General features: G+C 49.0%; 2 protein-coding genes across 6 annotated transcripts in view; one reads left to right on the top strand and one right to left on the bottom strand.

Moving 5' to 3' along the window:
- zgc:66433 (uncharacterized protein LOC321250 homolog) overlaps positions 1–6,544 on the top strand; it is a 35,937-nt gene extending 29,393 nt beyond the window's left edge. For 4 of the 5 annotated variants that reach the window (XM_068567062.1, XM_068567060.1, XM_068567063.1 and 1 more), the window contains 8 exons: positions 649–895; positions 993–1,602; positions 1,741–2,923; positions 2,997–3,100; positions 3,246–3,408; positions 3,488–3,606; positions 3,713–3,788; positions 4,936–6,544. In XM_068567062.1, coding sequence (XP_068423163.1) covers positions 649–895; positions 993–1,602; positions 1,741–2,923; positions 2,997–3,100; positions 3,246–3,408; positions 3,488–3,606; positions 3,713–3,788; positions 4,936–5,387 — 2,954 coding nt within the window. In that variant the 3' untranslated portion in view covers positions 5,388–6,544. The remainder of the gene's footprint in view (positions 1–648; positions 896–992; positions 1,603–1,740; positions 2,924–2,996; positions 3,101–3,245; positions 3,409–3,487; positions 3,607–3,712; positions 3,789–4,935) is intronic. The other variant, XM_068567061.1, reaches the window with a different exon arrangement.
- A 4,410-nt stretch (positions 6,545–10,954) lies between these two features.
- On the bottom strand, positions 10,955–20,458 carry LOC137779394 (LON peptidase N-terminal domain and RING finger protein 3-like). Its single transcript, XM_068567092.1, has 12 exons — positions 19,594–20,458; positions 17,830–17,948; positions 17,599–17,721; positions 16,940–17,065; positions 16,655–16,838; positions 16,481–16,565; positions 16,124–16,238; positions 15,903–16,024; positions 15,600–15,758; positions 15,337–15,499; positions 15,074–15,223; positions 10,955–14,807 (listed from the first exon to the last, which is right to left on the bottom strand). Exons 1-12 carry the CDS (start codon positions 20,294–20,296, stop codon positions 14,643–14,645), a joined length of 2,214 nt encoding a protein of 737 aa, XP_068423193.1. The 5' UTR covers positions 20,297–20,458; the 3' UTR covers positions 10,955–14,642.
- Between the last annotated feature and the right edge of the window lie 1,804 nt (positions 20,459–22,262).

Raw genomic sequence — 22,262 nt, 5'->3', positions numbered from 1 at the left:
CACCGCCTCATGTTAGAAATGATTGAATCAAAGTGAAATTTGCATATTCACATTGCCTTAGTGACAAAGAAATGTATTTTTAGGGCCCGAGCGCTGACAGTCCGGACGACCTATTGAAATGCAAACGTTTGTTTATTCTTATTTGCTGGCAAAATTTAACCACAGATCCAATTTATCAAAAAATATCAATCTAATTAGGGTGTCAGAGAAAAATCCATAAAATTTGTTTGCTAGCGCCCCCTTTAGTTGTGAAAGCCCACTATGACCGATTGACTTGAAATTTGGCACAGATGTCCGTCTGGAACTGTTAAAGTTAAAGCTTTTAAAGTTTAAGTTTTTAAAATTTAAGTTTTTAAAGTTTAAGTTTTTAAAGTTTAAGAGAAGATTAAAATTTAAGTTTTTGAAGTTTCTGAAGTTCAAGTTCATATGTTCGGCCGGGCCATGTGAGCAGTTTCAACTATTTTTAAATTTGCCCATAATTTTCAACCTATTGCTTTAATTGCTCTAATTAAACTATGTCATGATTTATAATATATATATATATATATATATATATATATATATATATATATATATACATACATATATATGCCATGATGTCATATCAGGTTGACTTCTGAGACCTTTGCTTCTGTGTCTGTGGTCCAGTGGTCAGTGGGGATGAGCTGAAACTAAAGGGGGATCGGGAGGAGGAAGAAGAAGAAGATGAGGAGGAGGAAGAAGAAGATGAGGAGGAGGAGCAGCCACATCCTCCCAGACGCTCCCTGTTGAGAGGCGAGCAGGAGGAGAGGGAGGAGGACCGGTCCGAAGCGGACTCCTCCTCTCCTCCTGAGCGGCCTCGCTCAGAGGAAGCCTCCTCGCCCGGCTCCAGGGACTCCTCTCCGGACACTGCCGGGTGATTACGCGTCATTTCCTCCTTGTCCTCTCCTGCTCTCACTCTTTCTTGTTGTTTTCTCCTCCTATCGTCTGACCTCTTGATTATCTGCTTCCAGAGCGACGCCCCCTGCTGGTCCGAGAGAGTACTTGCTGGACCCTCCAGGCGTCGCCTACGGAGCCGAGGAGAGAGGCGGCGACTTGGCGCTGAGCAGAGAAGAAGATGGAGTCCGGGAGAACAGGGAGGAGAAGGAGGAGAAAGAGGAGAAAGAGGAGGAGGAGGAGGAGGAGGAGGAGGAGGAGGAGGTGGAGGAGGTGGAGGAGGAGGAGGAGAAGGAGGAGAGCTCTTTCTTACAGGAAGTGCTGAGCTCCTTGAAGACTCCCCTCGCATCTTGCTCGCTGGCCACGGAGAATGAGGGTGTTGTCCTGGAGATAGAGGAGAAGGAGGAGAAGAGAAAAGAAAGAGAAGATGTTGAGGTAGAGAAAGGTGAGGAGGTGAAAGAAGAGGAGATGAAAGAAGAGGAGGCGGACGAGCTCGCTGGCTCCCTCCTGTTAGATCACACAGCGAAGGAAGAGGAGGAGGAAGAGAAGGAGGAAGAAGAAAAAGAGGAGGTCGCCACTTTGAGCTCTGCTTCTTGTCGAGATGTTGAAGAAGAGCGAGAAGAAGAAGCAGCAGAGGAAGAGGAGGCAGAGGAAGAGGAACTAGTGGTGGAACAAGTCTGTCGACACGTACGTATCTTTGATTCATTTATATTGAGAGTGAAGTAGTTTAACATATATATATATATATAGAGAGAGAGAGAGAGAGAGAGAGAGAGAGAGAGAGAGAGAGAGAGATAGATATATAAATCTCTACTTGTTTTCCAGCGAGAAGAGGACGGAGAGGAAGAGGAGGCAGAGGAAGAGGAGGCAGAGGAAGAGGAGGCAGAGGAAGTCTCCCCTGAGGAACGAGATGATGTACAAACAAGAAACGCTGTCTACCAGGTGGAGAAAGAGGGAGGAGGGGAAGAAGAGGAGGAGGTGGAGAGTGAAGGAGGAGGAGATGAAGAAGAGAAGGACGTGGTGGAGAGTGAGGGAGGAGAAGGAAAAGAAGAAGAGGAGGAGAGTGAGGGAGGAGAGGAGGCGATAGAGCTGGAGAAGGAGACCGAGGTAGAGGAGGAGGGACAGGAGAAGAGAGAGGAGGACGAGGTGAGGGAGGCAACAGTGAGAGTGGAGGAGGCGGAGGAGGCAAGAGAAGAAGAAAGGGAAGCCGCCAAGGAGACGACGGAGCAGATGACGGAGAAGTTTCCTCATGCAGCGGACAAGGGAGTCGCCATGTCGGCGCCGCAGGAAGAGGAGAAGGAGGAGGAGGAGGAAGATGAGGGTGTAGACGTTGTGACCGGAGACGACAGCGAGCTGGAGGAGGAAGCGGCGGATGAGAGGCGAGAGGAAGATGGAGACGAGAAGGAAGATGGGGAGGAGAAGGTGGAGGCGAAGGACGGCATAGAGATCGATCGCGCGGAGCAAGAGGAGGACGAGAGCGAGCCAGATCCGCGGCAGGAAGTCGTCGAGAAGCCGGCGGACCGAGGCCACGTTTCGGCCGAGCCTCCTCTTCCTCCTCTTCCTCCTTTGTCACTTCCGGAGCAACACGACGAGGCTCGGTCCCCAGAGAGCGGAGCCAGCACTCCCAGTAAGACGGCCACCATCCACATCAACCTGCTCTCTCCCAGCTCAGAGAAAGCCACTGCTTTCTTTCCGCCGTGCCCGGCTGCCGAAGAAGAAGAAGAAGAAGAAGAAGAAGAAGAAGAAGAAGAAGAAGCAGCAGCAGCAGACTACGTGGAAGCCGCAGAAGAAGACAGACAGTCCGCTGGTGAAGCCCGCTTCACCATCGCCCCCGCCTGGCAGAGGTCGCCCTCTGCGGGGGAGGCGGAGCAGACTGTGACCCCACCCGCCGTCACAGGAGGGGAGGCGGAGCCGGCCAGTCAGGCGAAGGTGGAGCTGGCGTTGAGCGGTAGAGCGAGGAGCGCGGCGCCGTCATCCAGCCAACCGCCGACCACAGCGAGCGCAGAAGGTAGAATGTGTTTTGGCAGAGGACTCGCTGTTGGAGGTTAAAAGGTTTTAAAGCGACTTCTCCTCCATCTCAGAAAGCTCCGGTGCGGTGAAGGGAAACCCCGACAGTCCTTTTGGAGTTCGGCTGAGGAAGACGTCGGCCATCCACCTCGTTGGCTCGGCGGAGGAGAACACAGAGGTGAGTCTCTTCTCATAGACATCCTTAAATAAACTATGCGCTATTGATATGGAGCACGGTGTGTTTGTAGCTTGTTTCTGCCCTAAGTAGCCCAAAAAAGTGTTATTTAATAAATAATTAAGGTTTTTGGATTGAATTTTTCCAGCCGCCCGTCGAGCCTCCAGCTCAGCCAATCAGCTGTAGAGTTGACTCGCAGCAGCCAATTAGCGGGAAGCCCTCCATGAACCAGCCAATCGCCTTCAAGCCCGCCCTCCCCAAGAAACCAGACGTACCTGGAGACAGCGGAGGGAAAAACAAGCGCTCGTCAGGTGTGTGTTCACACACACACACACAATTGTTCTTTTCAGTAAAAGTGTTTGTCTGAACCCGACTCATCTCATGGTTCAGACCCGGCTCCGGCCAGAGGAGCTGCTGGCGGGTCGGGTCCTCCCAGCTGGGTCTCCATGGCCAAGCAGAAGCAGAAGATCTACAAAGAGAACTCGCTTGATGAGATTACTGTCAGGAAGGTAATCAGTGTGTGTGTGTGTGTGTGTGTGTGTGTGTGTGTGTGTGTGTGTGTGTGTGTGTCTGTGTGTGAGAAACTGTCTGTTCAGTAACTCTCCTCTCTGTCAGCAGGACGAGCAGCAGAGGAAGAGTTCACTGCCGCTGTCCGTCAGCTCAGCCGCCAGCCGGGAGTCCAGCAGCAAAGGTCAGGACACACACACACACACACACACACACACACACGCACACACACGCACACACACACACACACACACACACACACACACACACGCACACACGCACACACACACACACACACACACTCACACGCACCCACACACACACTCACACACCCACACACGCACACACACACACACACACACACGCACACACACACACACACACACACTCACACACACACTCACACACACTCACACACCCGCACACGCACACACACACACTCACACACCCTCACACACACTCACACACCCGCACACGCACACGCACACACACACACTCACACACCCGCACACACACACACGCGCACACACACACACACACACACACACACACGCACACACACACACACACACACACACACACACACAGTAGTTAGTTTCATTGGAACTTGTATTCTACTGAATAAAACCAACACAGTATTTCAGTGTTTTTCTGAACTGTGACACGTTCTGGACGTGTGTGACGTCCTCGCTGTAGTTTGAGTCATCAGGACTCTGATGCAGCTCCGCCCCCTTCTGGACAAACTGAGCTCCTGCAGCCACACGAGCTCCTCAGTGCACGTTCACGATGACGTCACGATAGTCGTTTAACAAAAACACAGTTAGTATATTGTCACATGCATAATGCTATGCAGTTTCTATTTACTAACATTTACTAAAGTCTACATATTTTTATTTATTTATTATGTGTGTTTTTTTTTACTTTTGACTTTCAAAATTTTTATCTGGCCAAACAAGAATATGCATATTTTATGTGAAAGAAATGCAATAACATTAATGTACATTTCCAGATATAAAACCAACGATATATATATATATATATATATATATATATATATATATATATATATATATATATATATATATATATATATATATATGTATATATATATATATATATATATATATATATATATATATATAGTATTTTTTTAAAGCCAATTTTAAAGATAAATAAAATGAAAAGACAAAATCAATAAATAGTTAAATAAAACAAAAATAAATATCCATATCACATTATTTTATATTATTGATATGCTGACAGGTTAAATACGAAGCTGACTGGTGCGCCATGTTTTTATTGGTGTGTGTTTCCTTGTTCTTTTCTTGCAGTGAGTCCGTTGCAGATCGCTCAGCGTTCAGCGTCTGTCGACAAAGAGCTCAGGAGTTCTCTCTCTCCTCCGCCTCTTAAATCCTCGTCGCTGCTCGTCCCTCCGAAACCGCAGCTTCCCCCGGCCGCCGCCGCCAAACACCCGGCCCAACCGAGCCCCCCCCCGAAGGCCCTGTCGCCCCAAAAATCTCCCTCTTCTTGCACAAGCCCGCCGTCTCTCACCCAAACCTCGTCCAAGACGCCGCGGCCTCAGAGCACGACGGCCGCCGCTCCCTTTTCCTCGAGAAGCGTCCCGGAGAAGCCTGGCCCGCGAGCCCCGGGGCTGTCCGGCCAGAGCCCGGCCTCTCCGCGAGGCCCGCCTCCCCCGGCGTCGCCCCAGGACGAGCCTCCCTGGATGGCGCTGGCCAAGAAGAAGGCCAAAGCCTGGAGCGAGATGCCCCAGATCGTCCAGTGACCGGTGGCGACTGGTTCCTGTGAGATCTGGTACGGGTTGAAGCGGGAAGCCGAGGGTCCGGTGGACCAGAATGCATTTGCACACAAAGAGTTGCGGTTTTCTGTTGTTTTCTTACTTCCTGGTTTCTTATCCTGGCTTAAGTCTGGTCAAAACCGGCCAATCACTGCTCAAGACAGGCGTCTTTCTTCACGTCCTCATGCTGTACATTGATGTTTTCTAAATGGGCCAAAAAAACAGTCTTAGTATGTTAAAATGTGCCTGAATGAGACATCGCTGCAGTCTCCTGTAATCCAAACGATTCAGTAACACTTCAGGGAACAGGATTATTTTATCAAATTAAAAGATTTATTCATAAAGTTGGTTCACTCAAAGTGACAATAAAGAGACGGAGACTGAAATCAGTGTGTGTGTGTGTGTGTGTGTCTGTGTGTGTGTGTGTGTGTCTGTGTGTGTGTGTGTGTGTTCATTGTAAGCCTGTGGTAGAGGCTCACATTTCGAGGAATGTTGAAAATACCATGACCAGAGTGGAATAACATCAAAGTTAAACTGGAGGAAAAAATGACTGAATTTTTAACAAAACTCAGTTGCTCCACGTTTCCTCAATCTGGTTCTTGTAATCTGGTTTTCGTGACGTTCCACTGAAACTAAACCGATGTTTGTGGCGCGAGCGAGCGCCGAGTGTCTCCAACATGTCGACGTAAATTATATTTTCAAAGGGTCTCTTGTGATATTTTGAAACCATGCAGCCGTCTGTCTCGTTCAGGAAAACGTTCATCACGGCGTCAGACCTTCACGTGTTCTTAACACGTCAGACCTCCACGTGTTCTTAACACGTCACACCTTCACGTGTTCTTAACACGTCAGACCTCCACGTGTTCTTAACACGTCACACCTCCACGTGTTCTTAACACGTCACACCTTCACGTGTTCTTAACACGTTCCCATGTCGGCCGCGTGTCGAGTCGAGGAAACGCTTTCCGCTCTTAAGCGAACATGTCAATGAGAGTCGGCCATCGACGCCTTAATACGTCACTTGGGGATGGTTTTGCTCCTCGTCACCTGAGCGTCGGAGCGTTCCTCTGCGTTCCTGAGCGTTCCTCTGCGTTCCTGAGCGTTCCTCTGCGTTCCTGAGCGTTCCTGAGCGTTCCTCTGCGTTCCTGAGCGTTCCTCTGCGTTCCTGAGCGTTCCTCTGCGTTCCTGAGCGTTCCTGAGCGTTCCTCTGCGTTCCTCTGCGTTCCTCTGCGTTCCTGAGCGTTCCTCTGCGTTCCTGAGCGTTCCTCTGCGTTCCTCTGCGTTCCTGAGCGTTCCTCTGCGTTCCTGAGCGTTCCTCTGCGTTCCTGAGCGTTCCTGAGCGTTCCTCTGCGTTCCTCTGCGTTCCTGAGCGTTCCTGAGCGTTCCTCTGCGTTCCTGAGCGTTCCTCTGCGTTCCTGAGCGTTCCTGAGCGTTCCTCTGCGTTCCTGAGCGTTCCTCTGCGTTCCTGAGCGTTCCTGAGCGTTCCTGAGCGTTCCTCTGCGTTCCTGAGCGTTCCTCTGCGTTCCTGAGCGTTCCTGAGCGTTCCTGAGCGTTCCTCTGCGTTCCTGAGCGTTCCTCTGCGTTCCTGAGCGTTCCTGAGCGTTCCTCTGCGTTCCTGAGCGTTCCTCTGCGTTCCTCTGCGTCTGTCGCTCAGTAACTACACGAGTTTTATGCAGTTTGTTTTATTTTGTGTTGCCTTCTGAGAATATTGTCTTGTACATAAAATGCACAGTAAAGAACAAATCAAATGTATTTCTTTCTGGGTTCTTTTGTTGTGTGTGTGTGTGTGTGTGTCTGTGTGTGTGTGTGTGTGTGTGTGTGTGTGTGTGTGTGTGTGTGTGTGTGTGTGTGTACATGTACAGGAAGCCGTAATCAGTGAGAGAGCTGCTTTAACTCTCCAGATGTGTTTTCTTGTTTTCTGGGTGAGTTAGGTAACGCCACCGCCGCCCTACTTCTGCTGCACACACACACACACACACACACACACACAAGCGGCTCCAAACTGGACCGACCAAGAAGTACAGTCCGTGTGTGTGTGTGTGTGTGTGTGTGTGTGTGTGTGTGTGTGTGTGTGTGTGTGTGTGTGTGTGTGTCCATGCCAGGTATCCATAGCGATGACTACTGGCTGCTGACCTTCTCCTTTACAGGTTATATAACGAACCGACTTGGCAGGAAGCACAGAGGAGACGAGGAGGAAGGTGAGGAGGAGGAAGGTGAGGAGGAGGAAGGTGAGGCCGGTATGATCAGGAGAGAGCACTCAATGTCTTGAAGACCAAAAAACACCAGAAGAAGAAGCGAGTAATTACAGCTCTCTGTAACTCAGCGTCATGTTTGGTCGTGTTTGTGTCAGACATGATGTGGCACTCGTCCGCCAGACGAGTAACGATATAAAAAAGCTAAAAGCCAAATAGGGTTCATTCTCCCACACAGACGCTGAAACGCTCCTCAGTGGCCGTGAACAGCTGCAGAGCCTCAGATCGTCAGGGAGGTCGCTAAAGCTACTGAGTTGGACACACGAGTCAGCGTGCCCGACCTCTACTGACCTCTACTGACCTCTTCTGACCTCTACTGACCTCTACTAAATTCTACTGACCTCTTCTGGCCTCTACTGACCTCTACTGACCTCTACTGGCCTCTTTTGACCTCTACTGACTTCTTCGGACCTCTACTGACCTCTACTGACCTCTACTGACCTCTTTTGACCTCTTCTGGCCTCTAATGACCTCTTTTGACATCTACTGACCTCTACTGACCTCTTTTGACCTCTTCTGACCTCTTCTGGCCTCTTTTGACCTCTTCTGGCCTCTTCCGACCTCTACTGACCTTTACTGACCTCTTCTGGCCTCTTCTGACCTCTACTGACCTCTTCTGACCTCTACTCACCTCTACTGACCTCTTCTGACCTCTACTCACCTCTACTGACCTCTTTTGACCTCTTCTGACCTCTTCTGACCTCTACTGACCTCTTCTGGCCTCTTCTGACCTCTTCTGACCTCTTCTGACCTCTACTGACCTCTACTGACCTCTTCTGACCTCTACTCACCTCTACTGACCTCTTTTGACCTCTTCTGACCTCTTCTGACCTTGGTGCATGAACCCTGGGACCGGATGAAGTCAGATTCTCCCGGCCGTCATTGTTTCCAGTGACGTCATAGCGACCATTTGTTCGCCAACAGAGACAGAGAATTTCAACAACGGCAACATTCTTGTTTTCCTCTTTTTGACAGTTAAATAATTAACATGTAACTTTTCCAACACAGTGAACGCATGCATAACAGAGAAAATACACATAACAATGTTTTATTTATTATTTCACCTTCTTTCTGTCATGGAATCGTCGCAGGCTCATTGAGACGTCATGAGTCTTCCACCGTGGATAACCTGAAGACTCCAGACGTCTTTCACGGAGTTCCTTGCAAACACATCCTGACATGATATATTTATAAAAATTAAGCCAATCGCTGGAATGACGAGCCTTTTGTCGCTCGTATCCGAGCAGAAGCTAATACGAGTTCCTGCTTTTCAAACAGGATGCACTCTCTCCAATTACTGTCGCGCTCCCTTGAAAGTAGACTCTAACCGTTCCTCCGGTGTGTGGTCGAATGCGTCCAGAGCACCAACAGTTTGCTCCTAGACATTGAGTCGAGGTGGTTTTCAATAAATTGACTGCATGCGACACGCCGGTCTCGTTGGAGCGTCTGCGTCTCTATATTTAGGCCTTAAAATCTCTAAGAGTCCTCATGGGACTGCGGCAAGCTAATACTTGCTAATCTGCAGTGTGATGACACTGAAGAGCAACAAATAAAGAGCGAGCCAGGAAGGAGAGGCCGCTCTCTTTCCCTCCGTCGCTCTTTCTCGAATACTTCTTCTGCCTCCTTGTAAGTCTCTAACTGCGACTGAGTGACCTACATTTGCATGGCTCGCATAAACAACTGTCTGTCTCTCTGTTTCTGTATACTCCTGTCATTCAGCGGCACATCAGCAGTCTGTGTGTGTGTGTGTGTGTGTGTGCGCAGAAAGGTTTCTGTACTGTGTGTGTGTGAAAACAAGCTGTCCCTTTCTTTGCTTCCAACATCCAAAAGCTTGAATCTCTCTCCGTTTGTCCACGTGTAAGAAATCTTTCACCTTTTCGCTCACAAAAAAAACACATTTTCTCTCTCTGAGTGTATGTATTGTTTTACTCAACAGGCGTTCAACAGGCTTAAAACACAGACACACACACACACACACACACACACACACACACACACACAGACACACACACAGTGGTTAGCAGACTTTCTTCTATTTCACAGGATTTTTGACCTGAATTCATTTGAACTAGCCGGGCAGGTTCATGGTGTTTTTTTGGCAGTAACTTCCTCGCCCAGTGTTTCTCTCTTCCTACCTTCTACTGAACCTAATCGCACACGAGGTGTAGCTGAAGAGCAACGCCACTCTGAAAGCTTGAAATGTGAGCCGTTACATAACTCATACAGAACAGGCCTCGCTTATGAAATGCCGTTCGGCAGCATGCGGACGAGCTGCTGTTGCATTCGAAGGATGTAACCTCGCGCAACTTCATACCTGACCCTCACTTCTGTACTGCTCGCCTCCATTTTCTGACATCTTTAATCCCACTGTCCACTGGCAGCGCGGTAGCATCAGTCTCTGACTACCAATTATTATTAATCTTGTGTATTATGAACCAGTGCCGTAAAAGTCGGGTTAGGCGCTGCTAGATCCCCGCTGCTGCTAGCTCCCTGCTACTGCTGCTAGCTCCCCCCTGCTACTGCTGCTAGCTCCCCGCTGCTTCTGCTGCTAGCTCCCTGCTTCTGCTGCTAGCTCCCCGCTGCTTCTGCTGCTAGCTCCCTGCTTCTGCTGCTAGCTCCCCGCTGCTTCTGCTGCTAGCTCCCCGCTGCTTCTGCTGCTAGCTCCCTGCTTCTGCTGCTAGCTCCCTGCTTCTGCTGCTAGCTCCCTGCTTCTGCTGCTAGCTCCCCGCTGCTTCTGCTTCTGCTGCTAGCTTCCCGCTGCTTCTGCTGCTAGCTCCCTGCTTCTGCTGCGGGCTCCCTGCTGCTTCTACTGCTGCTGCTAGCTCCCTGCCGCTGCTTCTGCTGCTATCTCCCTGCTTCTGCTGCTGCTAGCTCTCCGCTGCTGCTGCTAGCTCCCCGCCGCCGCTGCTATCTCCCCGCCGCTGCTGCTGCTAGCTCCCCGCCGCTGCTGCTGCTGCTAGCTCCCCGCCGCTGGTGCTGCTGCTCCTACTGCTCGCGTCCCAGCTGACTGAGTCGGGCGTCGAGCCGAGGCTGGTCATGCTACCTTCGGGCGTTGTCAAGGAGCTAGCAGCAGTAGCGCTAGCGGAGAGCTAACAGCAGCGCTAGCAGAGAACTGGCAACAGCAGTAGTAGAGAGCTCGCAGCAGCGACAGCTGGCTACAGCAGGGAGCTAGCGGGGGGCTAGCGGGACACCATGCAAAGGCAGTAGTGGCTTGTAACTCGACTTTTACGGTAATCTGATCCGTTACCTTCTAAAAACCTCAGAGCACAAACAAAAGAGACGGCAGACTCAAGTCCAGTCCAGCGTGTTCACAGCCCCACAGGACCGAGAACACACAACCTTTTGGTTTATTCACAAGTTGCAGCTTCAGAACTGTACTTTTGCAAACACTGCTTTACAGTTTTACTATAAAAAAAAACAAAAAACAGACACGTACAGAGAACATCGGAGCGATGCCGAGACACACACATTCATCCACACGGACGCTTTCAGAGGCCGAGCAGCTCTGAGGGAAGCGGCAGGAAGATCTGACGGTACGAGGAGCGCTCGGGCCAAGCTTTCGTCTGACCTTGGGATTATTTTTAGAGTTCAGGAAGCATGAATCTTTGACCGGACTTTTGGTCAACTCACTGAAACAGGAGAGGACGCACACTTTGTTTTGCTCCCACAAATACTTCAAATATCCAGGTTCAGTGTCAAACACGTCACACAGAAGCCTTTGAATTCACAGCTTTGCAGTTTAAGTCGACAAGTGGCGTACACATTTTGGGAGCAGTTGACAAGGACGGTAGACATTATTTGTTTGTATCATCACTTCCCACACAGGTTAACACAACAATGACAGGAAGACAACAACATTAGGAAGCACAGTTTTTCTCTCTCTCGTTGTGATGTCCGAGGTAGTTACACTTCCTCAAAAAGGTCAGTGGTTGAATTCTGAAAGGTCGTGATATCAAATGGGCAATGACTCTTTCTGTGTGTTTTTTTCGCTCAGCTGGATTACAAACGATCCGCAACTTCGCACTTTTTCTACGAGTCATTATTACAGCTACACAGGAAGTGAGAACGCTTGACAAAATAAAAGCTCGGCGTCATCGTGAGCCGAAGTGCTACAGACTTTGGGAAAAAAAACACCCTGAACTTTCAGCATTCAAAACATTGACAAATGCCACTGTGTTCAAGCCGGCCGCAGCTTCCTGTGCTGTTTCCTGATCTCCTCTGAAATCATCTCTGTGAGCATCCGAGCACATGGGACTCTCACCAGCGACAAAAACATGCAATCCTTTTTCGTATACGTTTAGAAAGCACACACACAATAGCAGCAATTGGAGTTGCTGTAATCGCCGTTATTAATATAAGTTAATCAGGATTGTAGGGGGAGGCTGAGCGTGTTGGTCTCCAGGTGTGGGAGGAGAAGTAAATCCAAACCCACAATGTCCTTCAGAACCCGTGAACTATGGTTTTTAACAAGGGACAGTCAACTCCGAGTGAAAATACATGTTTCCATCGGTGTGAGTTGCGTGGATTTGGAGATATTGGCCAATGGGATGTCCTCATTTTTGTTGTGAACGAAGCGTGAAGCTAAGCTAGCCAGCTGCCGGTGCTAGCTGACGCTTGAATTAGTGATGCTGTGAGGGGCAACAATCTTCTCGTCTAACTTTCATAAGCATATTGGAAAGAAAATGGGGAGCTGCCCTTCAATGAGCAGCGATATGTAGGATTAAAAAACAAAAAGCCGCCGCCACAGTGCAGGTTCTCAAAGACATCATGAGGTCCAGAAGGTATTCAAGACATCGGCACACAGCAGAGTCGCCACTGCAGTTTAAACATCCAGGTGTAAACGCAAGAAGTCCAACTTAAGGCACTAGAACTGATGAACAATAATTCACAGATATCAGTTGTAAACCAAAACATCATTTCGGTGTCATGCCTCAATGTTTAAGATTTCGGGGCAAGAAAAAGAAAAAAACTATCACGACAGACAGATCTGTTTTTACAAATTGTGAAAGATAAAATAATGAGCATGTTCATTTCAGTTTAGGTGGATTTTCCCTTCACTCTACTCCCTCACATGTGTTTAGATTTGTCTCTGGATACGCCTTTACTCTGGAGGGGTGATTATTACGGGTGATATTGTATCGATATTTTATTAAGTCAATTATGAACCCTTTGGTCCTCAAATAATAAAATTAAGTGCTTTTTCATTTTTGCTGCAATATGTTGACAAAGTTTTCCTTTGGTGGCAATTTACAGTCGAAAAAAAGGGAATAAATTGCAAAATATTTAATATATCGCAGTATCGTGACAGTATCGAATCGTGGGACCTGTGGTGGAGCCGTGAGACCGACACCTTACAATTAAATTTAAAAACTAGGGTCATTGTGCAATAGATGTAACGCAATATGAATTTCTCTGGTAAATATGAAAAGATTGTGATATTACACTAAAATCAGTTGCCCCGTTTTCATAGCGTTACACCACTTCGGCTCTTATAAGACAACATAATAAATGACTCAAGGAGACACTCCCTGCACTAACACACACATGAAATAAGAGGAGACACACCAAACAAATATATAAAGTACAAAGAACCGGATTGACATGTAAAAATCAAAACACGTTGTATAAAATAAAAGAGTTTGAAGGCAAAGCTCAGCGCTCTCTGGCGAGTTCCCTTCGCCCCGTGAGAGCAGTCGTGTCACAGACACCAACCGGCAAGGCCTCAATACGTCTTCAAACATCATTTTCTCATAAATACATTTGCGATAAATGACAAAATTTAAAAAAATAACTTCGGAACTGTCGACCGGTTAAACCATCAGAAGACGTCTGCGGCTCGAGTGGAGATCCGGTCTGGACCGGTTCTTTCCCTTACTTCAAAGTGCAAAAAATGAAAGTCTGAATAAATAGTGAATAAATACACAGATGTTGCTGAAGCGTCTCAGCCGGAGAGGAAACCCAGAGAGCTGCGAATGATGATCCAATAAAACACCGACTGGAGTCTCCAGTGATCTGAACTCCAGCTTCCACCGCTGGCCCCGGCCCGTCTCAGCGGCAGCCATGTTGGATTGTAGATTGTGTAAATATGTCTATTAGTGCTGATGTTTGGGAGTCAAATTAAAGTTGCAAAAAAATCAAATAAAAAAAGATAACCTTTTGAAAAAAGTGAGCAGCTCAACATCTATTTCTGAAATTGTAAACAATGCCACTGCATGCATACATAATGCCAAAATAAATAAGTAAACTTTTTTTTTTTACAAAAAAAAATACAAAAAATGTCTGAGTGGAACACAAGAAGAAGAAGCACGCCAACGTAAAGCTTCAGTCGTTTGTTATTCAGCTGCATTCAGAAGGACGTGAGACCGAACAGCAGCCAAGAGAAAGGAAGTTAAAATCAAACGAACGGTGGGCAGAGCAGGAAACACATCTTCTGGAGACGTCCACACACCGGTTCATCGAGCCACTGCGTTCCTCGTTAGGGAGGCAAATCCATGGTTTGGTCCCTCGTGGAGCTCACTGTGCATTTCAAGACATTTCGGGTGGAGAAGCCGCTCATACGAGAGGAAGAGCAGGAACTACAACAATGGACCGAGGCCATTAAAAAGGCGGCGGCCTGGACGAGCGGAGTCACGATAGCAGTTCGTTGTTGAGCACGTGATAAGACAAAAACACTTTCATTAAAAAAAAAAGAAGACAAAAAAATCCATTTCCTTCCCGTCTGAACATCGAAGTCTCTTTTCGAAGAGAACGCTACGAATGGAAGATACGATGCGTTCGCATCGAGCGTCCACGTTGCTGCTCCTTTGTGCATCAGAAGAACCGCAGGTCAACTGCTGCTGCTTCGGAAGGAGGGTCTGTGTGTGTGTGAGTGTGTGTGTGTGTGTGTGTGTGTGTGTGTGTGTGTGTGTGTGTGTGTGTGTGTGTGTGTGTGTGTGTGTGTGCTGAAGCAGGAGTTGGTTACTGCATTTTCTCCAGCTCTGGCCGTCATTGGTCACTGTCCGCGGTGCCGGCTGTGGGCCATGAAGAGCAGCACCTTGCGGATGCCGCTGAGGCGATCCTTCAGGGAGGTGAGGGCCAGGAAGGGCAGCTGGGCGCGGCCCTCCAGCGGAAGAACGGCGAGTAACCACCAGCACCACGAGGGGCCATTGGGACTGTCCTGAAGGAGGAGGAGGCACACGGGGAGGAAGGGTTTGAAGACATGAGAGCGTAGGAACAGAGGAACACTCCACTCGGGTGATTGTGGCAATGTGGAGAAGCCGGTTTCATGACTGTAATCGTGTTAATTTGTTTAGTAAAGTCCCTTTCCTTCCTTCGCTTCCCTTCTCAAAAAAAGGTGCTCTACAAATAAAGTCAGTATCGCCATCGACCGCCCTCGTAAAACGTGTTTTCAGTCGTACTTTGTGAACTCGTGTGAGCGCGTACCTGAAGTTCAGAGTCTTTCTGAGGCATGGCTCCAAAGTGTCCCTCAATGCGCTCCCTCTGCTCGGCCTTCAAGGAGTTGAGCCACACCAGGGCCTGGTCGTACACCGCGTCGTGCAGAGTATGTAGCTCGCACTCCGCCAGACCCTCCGCCTGCACACAGACACACAGCATCCTTTGAGTCGTCACATCTTGGAGGTAACCCCTCCATCAAGCCGTCCCTCTTCCAGCTGCTCCTCCTCTGTCCGGCCCTCTCTTCCTCTCACCTTAACGTCCTCCAGGTACTCGATGTCGGCCGTGTTGTATCCGTCCCTGTCGCTGTGCCGAAGGACTTTAAACCTGCGCACGCCAACGGTGTTCACCACCGAGCTGCCGTCGGCGAAGAACTTCACGTCGCCGATCTCCAGCAGGCACCCGTAGTCCGCAAAGCTATTGGAGAGAGCGCGTTATTACACTTCCTGGACCTATACTCTGTTTAAAAGCACCGCGTGTAACCACGACACGCCTGAGGCGCCGTCCCAGCACTCACCCTTTGAGGTTGTCTCCCAGACACATGCCGAAGCGGTTGGTTCCCGTCTCCACGCATCGCCGAATCATCAGCCTGTAGCACGGCTCGACGATGTGCAGCGGGCACGGGACGGTGGGGAAGGCCATGGTGCACACGAATATAGGCACATTCTCGTTAAGGCTGAAAACAATGAAGTGGCACGTGTTTTTTTTTTTACAGAAAAGTCATTTAAAATGTCCAGTAAAGCGGTCTACAATTCTCAAAAAACATCTACACCATAACTCACAACTAACTATTCGTCCAAATGCCCATAAGGCAGCTTACTTGGAGAGCTCGGCCATCTCTTCCTGGTGGATTTTCTGCCTCTCTACGAGCTCCAAGGGAAGATACTTTGATATCAGGTTCTCCGTTAGCACCGTCTTGCAGTATTGCCTCTGGACCAGGTACTGAAGGAGAGAGGCAGACTGTGTCAGAAACACATTCATAGAGACAGAAAACACACAGAGAGAGTTTCACTCAGACCGAGGAGCTGAAGGGCGCCGTACCTCCGACAGCTCCTCTTTACAGAGCGGACACTTGGGGTTGTGGTCCAGACAGCGCTCCAGACAGCGCAGACAGTAGGTGTGGCCGCACGGCGTCGTCACCGGCTCGTAGAAAAGTCTGTGAGGAGGAGGAACGAGCAGACAAACACCTCAAAACCATGTGGACAAATTCTCAAACAATATGTGAAATCAATAATAATTTCCGGTTGTGTACGAGCGGAGACAAAGACCCTTTCTGTTGCTTCCTCCCAGGCTGCATTTCTGCATTAAAAGCTGCAGCGTATCACATGTTGCTGTCACCGCCGTCCGAGGCATTGCACTTGTAAATATCGAGATCCGACGCCGTGAAGCAAACCTCACCTCATGCACAGAGAACACTCCAGGTCCGTCGGGTCCAAGGCGTCGTCGGCCGCGGAGTTCAGTGGATCCGTCTCCTCCGCCGGCTCTGAAGGGAGAAATCACCAGATACGGGTGAGACGCGTGCGTCGCCGGTGGAGAGGCGGCGAGCGTGCGTTCGCTCGGGTACAAACTCACCGGACTTGGCTCTCTTGTGGTCGTCTCTCCTCTCCTGCGCTTCGTCGTTGTCGTCCTCCTCTGCGCTTCTGCGTTTTTTCTTGAGGAGGAAGCGGCGGTCCGGACTCCCCTGACCTTTGACCTCGCCGCCCCGCGGCCTCTCGGGCGAGGGAGGGGCGGGCGGCAGAAGGCTGGGAGTAAAGATCTGAGAGAGGGAGAGGAGGAGGACTATGAAACCTCACGCCCGCTCGGCGTCACGCGTCTCTTCGTCGTAAAACGGGCTGACTGCGGGGTCGCGGCGCTTACCTCCGGCGGAGAGTCGATGTCGATGCCGTTCTTGACGTGCGCTTTGAAAGACAGGCGCGCGTTGGAGCGGTCCGAGATGTGTTCAGGGACCCGGCCGGCGACAGGAGCCAAGAGATCACAGAGGAGCTGAGAGGAGACGACACAGAGCGCCGGCATCAGTCTCCACGCATTTAAAATATCACAATTTCTAAAGGGGGCTGCAACGGCTCGTCGATTTGTTCCTTTAAACCATTACACTACTTTGATAATCCATTGGGGGGGGGGGATCGATACGGCAAAGTATCGCAATATATTGCCTGCCGATATTGTATCGATACACAGAAGCCGAGTATTGATCTTTTATTTAGTCAATTCTAAATGTTTTTTTGGTCCTAGAATAGTAAAATCAATTTATTTTTTGTTGACAAAGCTATCCTTTGAGCACAATTTGCAGTTTGAAAAAAGCTAATATATTGCAATATCGTGATAATATCGTATTGCGACTTAAGTATCGTGAAGATATTGTATCGTGGGACTTCTGGTGATTCCCTATAATCCATTAGTCCTTTTTATGATATTTATAACTACAATATGCACAGACAAAAACAACCATGGGTCTTTTGAGTGGTGACACGTGGGGTAAATGATATTCAGCCAATAGACAATACCGGTTGACTTACCCGGTGAGCCTCGGCATTGGCCAGTCTGCAGTCCGGCTCCATGGACAGGCAGACCAGGTACTCCCTGAGCGCCTCCTCGGTCCTGCCCAGCGACACCAAGGCCTGGGCCTTACGAACATGACCCTGCAGGACGGAGGAAGACGCATCAACTTATCTAGCATCCATGCATTGGAATAACGTCAACTGATTGTGAAAGACACAATATATAAAGGGAGCGTTTGTCTGCCGTACCTTGGACCAGTGAGGCATGAGTCTGCAGGCCGTCTCTGCGTCTCTCAGGGCCTTGTCATAGTGTCTCAGGCTGGAGTGGATCTGTGAGCGGTTACTGAACAGGATGTGGTCCATGGGTGCTGAGGAGGAGAGGAGAAACGGTCCGTTAGTGAGGCTGATAGTTCTGATCTTGGTGTTACGAGAGTCCAAGAGCCAGAGATATGTCATTTACACTGGTGTGAAAGCAGAGAAGAGGCTGCAGATTGTCACATGTGAGCAGCTGGGAAACTGTTTCACAACATTCTGCAGAATTTAATTTTTTTTTTTTAAAAGCACAGCCACCGATTATTTATGTTCTTATTTCTTATAAGGCTGAATGAATATGCTCATGATATAATAAAAAAGGTGACACAAAAGAAGAAATGATTAAATAGTACACCCTCTCTTCCACATTACAAAACGCATTACGCAAAGAAAAAAAAAAGTGCCCCTTACAAAACGTTGCAGCGCTATCAAGGTCACCCACATTCCAGGTTTCATAACGATAAGGACGGATGCAGATGTGCAGCTGTATGGGAGCCAGAGAGGGAGAGATACACCCCACAGACAAACGGAGATTACTTCAATTTAAAGGACCATTTCAGAGGTTTGAGGTGACCATAGAGCTGAAAATGCAGTTTAACACACAATGTGTTAGCGGAGATTCAGCTGATGAACTCATTTGCATTCCTCAGTGAAGCTGAAGGAAGTTATTGAGTTAATAACTGAACGGAGATGATGGAGCAACCTGCTGTCCCGCATCTCAAAGTCACTGCGGTTTCAAGCTGGTCCTTCCACAACATGTATATATTATACAAACCATCACATCTCAGTGTTTCACATACTTATTTTCTCCTGGGCATATGCTTTGATTTGTTTTTGGTTTTTAGGACAAACCACTGCGACCGACCTCCCAAGAGGCCACATCTATTGTGCGTAAATCAACATCCGGGTCATCTTTGCTGCCCTTTCTTTGCATAATTGTTGAAAAACATCCACTCGTCGTGCTTTATAAGCGAGAGCAAACACATGTTATTACATCTGTTATTACATCGGAACGCGCTGCAGTTGGAGGGCTCTCTCTTTCCTTTGCATTTCCCCTCGTGGGTAAAAAACAAACAAAAAAAAACACCGACATGAGGGAATGACATCACTGTAAGCGGCGCACAGCGTGTGCGTAATGTGGCATAACGGCTCTCACGGGGGTGAACTTCACACCACACGAGGTATCCTGATGGACAACAGGTTATTACAACTAATCCCTCTGTGACCACAGCTCACCTGCTCCACCACCTCCACCTATTGTCAAACCTCTGGTCCCTACTGGAGACCTGAAAGAGTACCCTTGACCCACATTAGCCTGAATCATTGTTTGTCGTTACACAATGGGGGGGAGGGGGTCACGCGCTTACGCAATGCTTGGTCCGCGAGCCCAGCCTCCATATATAAACCGTGTTATCCAACACATGGCGCCGTGGCTCCCGGATGCCAGCAGAGGAGCCTGCCACGAAGTAATGTGACAGACTTACGCAACAAAGTCACGTAACGGCGCTTTGAATTGTTTCCCGTATCACCCACGTGACGTGGCAATATTGGAGCAGCGAACCGCGCTGGAAAAGTCGCCAGATTATACAAATACAAACACAAATCTATAACAAGTGAAAAGTAGCGAGAAGAAGAAATAGTTGGCCCAGGCACCCACAAAGCCACCGGCCCTCCCTCCCTCGCACATAACGGGGTCCTCACCCATCAGTGTGGCTCGGTTGTATTTCTCCAGCGCCGCCTCCACCTTCCTCTCGGCGTACAGCGCGTTGCCCTCCCGCCTCAGCCGGCCGGCCTGGTGCAGGGTCGGGAACCACTTGGCCAGCAGGCTGCTGAGGACCACGTCGACCCGGTAACTCTGGACGTCGGCCACCCCGCAGCTGTCCCGGCACTCTCTGCACGCCGCCGGCCGCCCCTTCTCCTTCCGCTCCCTCTCCAGACACTTTTTGCAGAAGCAGTGTCCGCACGGCAGAGTCACGGGCTCGAACAGAAAGCTCAGACATATCCGACAGGAGACGTCTTCGTACCCGCAGCCAGCGGCCACCGGACGCGCCGCCCCGGCTCCCGCCGCCGCCCCGACCGGTCCTCCTGTCCTCGGGGTCCCGTGTCGACCGTCGCCGCCCGCGCCCTGCCCACCGATACTACCCGACAGGTACTCTATGAGGTTGTTCAGGTGGACGGGTCTCAGCCTCTCCGTCTCCGAGGCTTGTCGGTACGCGTCGAAAGCTTCGGTGAATTTGCCCCCGAAGGCGAGCGCGTCGGCCCGCATGACCATCAGCTCCCGTCGGCCCCCTGGATCTCCGAGGCACGCCAGCTGGCACTCGTAGATGTCCGCGGCCAGGTCGAAGTTTTTCGATTGGAAAGCCTCCGCCGCGAGCTGCAGCATACTCTCGCTCTCTGTCCCCATAACACCGGCAAGTTGCGAGAAGTCTGTCCGCTTCTTCTTCTTCCTATGTGGCGCGTTTCCGGTCACAACAGCCGCTGCGGTGCATGCTCGCGTGCTGCCGGGAAGACGACTGACGCGGGCAGGACCGGGTCCCGGGAAGCACCGCGTTATGTTGTCAATGGAAGCAGGAGAAAAGAGAGGAAGAAAAAAAAAAAACGTTACGTAAAAGTTGTGTCACGTGATGCCGGCCAGCTGTTCTCATTGGACGAGTTTGGGGAAAAGGGTTACGAAACAATCTGCCATGTAACGAGTGTCTGACCTGCATGGAGAAGTTTATGTAGTTTATGAAGTCGTGTTTGAATCCATGTGGAGCACAAAATCATGAGGTTTTATTTTGATGTCACATTTAAAGAAGTTTTCCCAGGTAAATTGTGTTTAAAAGTGATTTATTACATTTTTTTATTCATTTGTTTTGGAACTTTCCACAGAGGTCTTCCCAAAACATGGTCATTAAGTGGACACAGTCATCTGTCAGTCCTTTTAATTGTCATAAATTAAGTTTTTTTGTGGCACAATAATGAATCCAATGGAGTTGGCTTTCAGCGGCCTTCCGTCTCTGCGATAATGTTCATGTAATTACAGGAAAAAATAGCAAATATGTGACCCGTTGCAAAGTTGTGTGAGTTCTGTGACGGCTTCAGGCGTCACATAATAAGGTGATGCAGGTTATGTGACGGTTAAGAAACTGCTTTACGTAAAACCAAATAAAAATCTGTCATAATGTAATTTCTTCTTTTATGGATCAGGTAAACATTCCCCTTTTTTTACTCTTACTCTGACACAAACTGCACCTGGAGAGGACTCACCTGGTCACTGCTCCTCAGATCAATTCCCTGGATGACAGTGTGAGATGTGAACTGATCAAACTGTTTGATCAATGTGACGTGCAGCACTTTGAGGCCTCGCCATCGTCCTCAGTCAGTGTTGCATAAAGGTTTTATCTTAAAACTTGCTTGCGTGACACATTAAAGTAAAGCTGTATCATTATAGTTTGTTAGTTTCACTACTACTAATAACAAAAATGTCCCTTGGTGCGATGTAATGTAATACCGTTATAAACAGTATTAAAAAGTTTAAAAGTACTTGGTCAGAGCTCATGTGTGTGACTCATGCAGGATGAATGGCGTGTTTTCGTTGTGCAAATTGCATTCATAAGCAATCAGAAAGGTGCACTCAGGGGTCAGATCGCCTCCAGGTGTGTTTGTAACAGCCTCTCTTGCCTCAATCATCTCCCTGTGAGACCGTGAAGTGGGTTAAAGGTCAGAGGTTAATCACCTCTGGTTACGGGATTTGTCCTCCGAATCGCCCCCGACACAAGACCTCGTGGGATTCTTAGCGCGGCCCTGAAGTCGCTGCATCCTGCGGCCTCAGAATAAAACCAGTTGGCGGAGCGAGTGGAGATTTCAGGCCGGTCGCATCCATCCGTGTCCATGTTGGCGGTGATGGGAAATATAGGTCATGAACTCAATCCACAACACAGACACGACCGCCGACTGACGCAGAGACAGACCGACTGACGTATATATGCAAATGAGGACACTCAAGAATGTTACGCAAGCACGCCAACACACACACACACACCAATCTATGTGTGATCATGAAATGTCCTTATGTGCATCTAAATAAGCCAATAACACAGTCGAGCCAGGTCTCGCGCCGTTATACAAGATGAATATGCATGTGATGGATGACGAGCACGTCTGACCCCACAGAGACACCTCGTGTTTCATCCCTTTACGGAAACAACGCGTGAACATCCAGCTTGCACCTGACGAGGTGTCTTGAAACCAATTTTTCTCTCTGCATGGTCATAACAGGACATTAGAGACTTATAGTGACTGCCTTCTTGGGGTTTCTTTTAAATGTTTAATCTGAATATTTCACAGATTCAACATGCTATATGAATAGTGCTTGAGCTTTATTCCTG

This window comes from Clinocottus analis, unplaced genomic scaffold, assembly GCF_023055335.1.
Source record: "Clinocottus analis isolate CAN_PGR_092001 unplaced genomic scaffold, fCliAna1.0.p SCAF_76, whole genome shotgun sequence".
Classification (NCBI taxonomy): domain Eukaryota; kingdom Metazoa; phylum Chordata; class Actinopteri; order Perciformes; family Cottidae; genus Clinocottus; species Clinocottus analis.
The sequence above is the reverse complement of the archived record's forward strand: the minus strand, read 5'-3'. Positions and strand labels throughout refer to the sequence as shown.

Bases quoted from the DNA above. Each gene is read 5' to 3' on its own strand.
- LOC137779394 (XM_068567092.1), bottom strand. From the start codon at position 20,296: ATGGGGACAGAGAGCGAGAGTATGCTGCAGCTCGCGGCGGAGGCTTTC. The intron at 16,025-16,123 runs GTACGGCGCCCT...TCTCTCCTTCAG, and splicing joins GTAAAGAGGAGCTGTCGGAG to TACCTGGTCCAGAGGCAATA. The intron at 15,500-15,599 runs GTGAGTGCTGGG...TCTCTCCAATAG, and splicing joins CTGGGAGACAACCTCAAAGG to CTTTGCGGACTACGGGTGCC.